The 6,000-nt window shown below is 39.6% G+C and overlaps 1 protein-coding gene across 2 annotated transcripts in view; it reads left to right on the top strand.

Annotated features, from left to right (window-relative positions):
- Positions 1-6,000, top strand: part of LOC122561183 (SEC23 interacting protein) — a 142,651-nt gene that overhangs the window by 3,564 nt on the left and 133,087 nt on the right. The window contains exon 1 of one of the 2 annotated variants that reach the window (XM_043712708.1): positions 670-764. The exons of the other annotated variant lie outside the window; for it this stretch is intronic. Coding sequence (XP_043568643.1) covers positions 746-764 — 19 coding nt within the window. The 5' untranslated portion in view covers positions 670-745. Of the gene's footprint in view, positions 1-669; positions 765-6,000 lie in introns of those variants that run through there. 2 annotated transcript variants of the gene reach the window in all.

Here is a 6,000-nt window from a genome sequence, read left to right as displayed (position 1 = left end):
TGCTTCAGGCTCTCTGCCTTTATTCCTGATGAAGGGCTTTTGCCCGAAACGTCGATTTCAAAGCTCCTCGGATGCTGCCTGAATTGCTGTGCTCTTCCAGCACCACTGATCCAGAATTTGAGCACGCAGTCTAGTTTGATGTTTAGTGCAGCACTGAATGCATCCTACACGAACAGGAGGTACTGTCTTTTCCATGGAAAGATGAATGGACACTCTATCTACACTGTTAAGATACATGTAGAAAATCCATCAGGAAAATCAAATAAGTTATTACTGCCAACATTTATACCTCAACTAACATAAAAATGAAACAGGTTTATGGGCATCAAATCGCAGAATGTAGATCATTTCTGTCTCTATATTTCCTCCAATATTTCCTACATTAGAACAGTGATCACAATCTGAAGGAACCTTATTGACTATAGAGTATTTTCGAGTCTCCTGAGGTTGTGAAAAGTGCCAAATGAATGCAAGACTTTCTATAAACATGTTTTATTTTGTGAGTGCATAGTACAGATGATCTTGATATATATGCATTTGAACAATTGAAATTTGAGGTCAAGCTTTTACCTCAAACAAATGCACAGATGGTAAATTTGACTACAAAACTTTGGCATTTTACAGGATTGCCAAAATGCACTCAAATGGTGGAAAGGTGTTTAGGAAAGTTATTTCCTAGATGTTCATCCAAAATTTGGTGAATTTTGAATTTTTGAAGCCTTCTTCTGAAGCATGAAGTCATAGCATGAACATTTTCCCCTCTGGTAGGAATTGAAGTTTACAAATAAAGCTATATTTTCAATATATAGTTATTAAATGGCATCTTTGTGATCTAGTTATCATAGTATTCTTAATGTTTTTGTGCAGTAGAAGGCTCCATTTCAATTTTTGGTGAATTTAGTTTCTACAGCAGTGAACTTAGAATTAAGTCTTAAATTGAAAAGAATGTTCCCTTTTGTGATTGGTACTTCTTTTCTGTTGTGTGTTCATTTGAGTACTTAAATTAAAAAAGACCTTGTCATGTTGAAATACCTGAGAATGTGGCATTATGTATTAATTTTGAAGCATAGTAATTGCTGCCATCGAAGCAAGGACAACAGCCATTCTTTGCCATACAGTTCCATGAATGTTAAGATGAATAAGTGTTGCTAATATGGGCTTTGGTATTTCTTGAGTTCTGAATATTGGCCACAATTTCAAGATAACTTTGCTCATCCTTGAATATTATAATATATCTCTAATCTGAACTGTCAGCCAGGATCTTGGTTTTAATTGTTCATTGAATTGACTCGTATTAATTATGCTATTCATGAGGCATGCTTCTTGTCTTTGTGTTGTTTTGGACCCATGCAATGCTAATGTGGTACTGATGGAAGTATAAGATATTGTTATACTTATTCCTTTGAAAAGCAGCGCACTTATTACATAACCTGTTCTGTTTTTGGCACAGCAATGAACTTAATGGTCCAGTTCCCTAGCCATGGATCCATTTTAAGCTTCAGTTTGTGCTTGAGCCAGATTCCTTATGCCCCTGAATAAGTATTGATGGGTGGGTAATAATGGGCCAATTTGTCCAAATGTTCCTGGTCAAATCTAATTCACCTCTTTCTCCAAGTGAAAGTGACACAAGTAGATGGAAATATAGTATTAATACAGTTAAGGTAAGAGACAAATACATATGACATTTTTAAAATGTGAAGATATCAAATTCTACACGCTTTGGAAGAAAACCAAGGCCAGTGGGGTGTTTCAGAAGTAATTATGACTCTGACATAATTTGCATTTAAATGGATGATTCCTAACTTGCTTATGTCTTTAGTGTGAATCTATGTCAATCTCATAATATTCCAGATATTTCAACATCAAGCATCTAAATGAAGTACTGTTAAATTGAAGCTTGTGGAGGAGTAGAGAAGCTAAATAGCATCTTCTGGTTTTTGTTTTTATCTACATGTGTGGTCAGTGGAATTTGCTGTCAGGTTTGCTTATTGATAATGTTAAGCACCTAATAGTCGGGAATTTGCAGTAAAAATAATGGTCATGCTATGCTGATTCTTTATTTTTCAAGTTACATTTTGTACTTTCTTAAACTTACGACAATTGTTATAGAGTCATAGAGATGTACAGCATGAAAACAGACTCTTTGGTCTATCCCGTCCATGCCGACTACATATCCAAACCCAATCTAGTCCCACCTGCCAGCACCAGGCCCCATATCCCTCCAAACCCTTCCTATTCATATGCCTATCCAAATGCCTCTTAAATGTTGTAATTGTACCAGCCTCCACCACTTCCTGTGGCAGCTCATTCCATACATGTACCACCCTTTGCATGAAAATGTTGACCTTTAGGTCTCTTTTATATCTTTCCCCTCTCACCCTAAACCTATGCCCTCTAGTTCTGGACTCCCCGACCTCAGGGAAAAGACTTCGTCTATTTATCCTATCCATGCCCCTCATAATTTTGTAAACATCTATAATGTCACCCCTCAGCCTCCGCGCTCCAGAGAAAACAGCCCCAGCCAGTATAGCCTCTCCGTATAGCTCAAATCCTCCAACCCTGGCAACATCCTTGTAAATCCTTTCTGAACCCTTTCAACTTTCACAACATCTTTCTGATAGGAAGGAGACCAGAATTGCACGTAATATTCCAACAGTGGCCTAACTAATGTCCTGTACAGCCGCAACATGACCTCCCAACTCCTGTATTTAATACTCTGACCAATAAAAGAAAGCAAGCCAAGCACCTTCTTCACTATCCTATCTACCTGCGACTTCACATTCAAGGAGCTATGAACCTGCACTCCGAGGACTCTCTGTTCAGCAACACTCCCGAGGACCTTATCATTAAATGTATAAGTCCTGCTAAGATTTGCTTTCCCAAAATGCAGCACCTCGCATTTATCTGAATTAAACTCCATCTGCCACATCTCAGCCCACTGGCCCATCTGATCAAGATCCTGTTGTAATCTAAGGTAACCTTCTTCGCTGTCCACTACACCTCCAATTTTGGTGTCATCTGTAAACTTAATAACTCTACGTCTTATGCTCGCATCCGAATCATTTATATAAATGACAAAAAATAGAGGACCCAGCACCGATCCTTGTGGCACTCCACAGGTCACAGGCCTCCAGTCTGAAAAATAACCCTCCACCACCACCCTCTCTCTTCTACCTTGGAGCCAGTTCTGTATCCAAATGGCGAGTTCTCCTGTATTCCGTGAGATCTAACCTTGATAATCAGTCTCCCATCGAGTACCTTGTTGAACGCCTTACTGAAGTGAAAAAAGTCACCCAAGGCAGGAATCGAACCTGGTCCCTGATGCTGTGAGGCAGCAATGCTATCCACTGAGCCACCATGTTGTGTTATTGCTGGAGTGTAGGCATCAATTTCATTTCACTGCAATTGTACATTTGTGAGTTTGCTTTTAGATTGGTTGTGCTTGTGTTAATTTTGTTGAATTTTTGGTCATCAAATGTTGCAGGGATCAACATCGTTGTTATGTAAACAACTTCTGAACTCTGCTATAGATAAATGTTATTGTTTCTGGATTCGTGTGACAATGACCCGAAGCTGAAAGCAAATGTAAGCTAAAGAAAATGCTGATGGAGGCATAGTTTGTTAGTTTTCATTTGATCGTTGTAAACTTTTGTATTTTCAGTTGAAAATATGACCAGAAATAATTTAGTTTTATGAACTTGCCTAAAAAGCAGAAGGATCTATTTTGATGTGTGTGTTGCACTGAAGGGGTATTTTAAACTTTCCTACCTGTTGTATTTGTAACTAACTTTGCTTAAAAAAAAAACTGTTGGTTTTTAGATATACATATCATGGTGCAGCTTTCAAAGAATGTTAACAATTTGGTTCTGAAGCCTTAATAAAAAAAAAATTCACTTTACACAAGCAAATTACCCATAATTAAAGTTACTTTTTAGCAAAAATACCTTGAAGCTCTTGGGTGTGGCAGAATCAGTCACTTTGGGGGGAAAAAGAAACAAAACAGCCAAAAAAATTCTGTTTAAGGCAAAATAAATTTGCTTCCAAAGGCAAGGTCAAATTGCAAGTCCCTACAGTCATGGAAACATCATTCCTGCATTCAGTCTGCCTGCTTTGTCAGAAATAAGTTGCAATGAGATGTCCTCTAATTCTAAACTCCCGAGAATACAATCCCAGCCATTCTGCTATGATAAATGTATAAAAATGGTGGCAGGGATTACTTTGCTCAAATTAGTTATTTCAGATTTATTCATGCATCCGTCCAACCAATTTCCTTAGTTTTGTAGAGACTGTATCTTTTTATTTTTCAATATTTTAAACTGTGGACTGAAATGGGAAAAGTAAAGTTTTTTAAAACCAAGGATTGTGGGTGGCATTACTTTTTAATAGTGAGTTACTGAAATGCATTGTAAGCCAATCAAGCAGGCTGCTTTGTCCTGGAAGGTGTCAAGCTTCTTGTGTGTTGTTGGAGCTGAACTCATCTAGGCAAGGCAGGAATATACTATCACACTCCTGATTTGTGCCTTGTCGATGTTGGACAGGCTTTGGGAAATAAGGGGTTGAGTTACTTGCTGCAGTATTCCTCACCTCTGACATGCTGTTGTCACCACTGTATTGATATGGTGAGTCCAGTTTAGTTTCTGGTTAATGTTAATCCCCAGAATGTTCATAGTGGGGAAATGCAGTGAGAATAACACCATTAAATGTGGTGGGGTGATGGTTAGATCGTCACTGATTCGAGATGGTCATTGCCTGACATTTGTGCAGCACAAGTGTTTCTTGTCACTTTTCCATCTAAGCCTGGCTGTTATAAAGGCATTGCTGCATTTGGGCATGGACTTATTCAGTATTTGAGGAGTTGCAAATGGTGCTGAACAATGTACAGTCCTCAATGAGCATCTCCATTTCTGACCTTGCAATGAAGGGAAGGTAATTGCTGAAGCAGCTAAAAGTGTGTGACCTCCCACAACCACAGCCATCTTCCTTTGTGACAGGTATGATTTCAATCAACAGAGTTTTCCCTCTGGTTCCCATTGACTCCAGTTTTGCAAAGGCTCCTCGACGCCACACTCTGTCAGATGCAGCCCTGATTTCAAGGGCTGCCGAACTTCACATCAGGAATTCAGCCCTTTTGTCTGGTTTTGAGCCCAAGGCTGCAATGAGGTTAGGAGCTGAATGGGCATCACTGAGCAGTTATTGCTGAGCGGGTGTTGGTGTATAGCACTGTTTATGACATTGGCTATCACTCTGCTGATGATCGAGAGTAGACTGATGGGTTGGAAGTTGACCAGTTTGGATTTGTCCTGCTTTTTGCCACATTGTCAGGTAGGTGCTAATGTTGTATTGGAACAGCTTGCCTATGGGTGTGGCAAGTTCAGGAGCACAACTCTTAAGTACTAATGCTGAATGTTGTCAGGGCCCACAGCCTTTGTAATATTGAATGCCTCCAGCTTGTGTTTGATATCACATTGAGTGAATCAAATTGGCTGCAGACTAATATCTGTTGGAGGAGGCCAAGTATCTTCATTCATTGAGCATGTCTGGCTGAAGATTGTTGTGAATGTTTCAGCCTTATCTTTTACACTGATATATATGGGGCTCACCCATCATTTAAGGCTGGGGAAATTACTGCAGCCGCTGCCTCCAGTGAGTTGTTTAGTTGTCCGCTATCATTCGTGATTGGATGTACAGGACTGATTTTAGATCTGATCCATTAGTGTGAGATTGTTTAATCCTTTCTATCACTTGCTGCTTCTGTTGTTGGCATGAATGTAGTCCTGTTTTGTAGCTTTGCCATCTTTTGCAGGTATGCCTAGTTCCACTTTTTGCATGCCCTGCTGCACTCTTCATTTTAACAGAGTTGATCTCCTGGCTTGATGGTATTGGTAGAGTGGGGAGAGCCTGGGCCATGAGGTTGCAGATTGTGTTGGAGTGTGATTCTTCTGCTGCTGATGGCTTACAGTGCCTCATGGATGCACAGTCTCAAGTTGGTAGATTTGTTTG

This window comes from Chiloscyllium plagiosum, chromosome 22, assembly GCF_004010195.1.
Source record: "Chiloscyllium plagiosum isolate BGI_BamShark_2017 chromosome 22, ASM401019v2, whole genome shotgun sequence".
Classification (NCBI taxonomy): domain Eukaryota; kingdom Metazoa; phylum Chordata; class Chondrichthyes; order Orectolobiformes; family Hemiscylliidae; genus Chiloscyllium; species Chiloscyllium plagiosum.
This window is presented reverse-complemented; position numbering and strand designations above follow the sequence as displayed.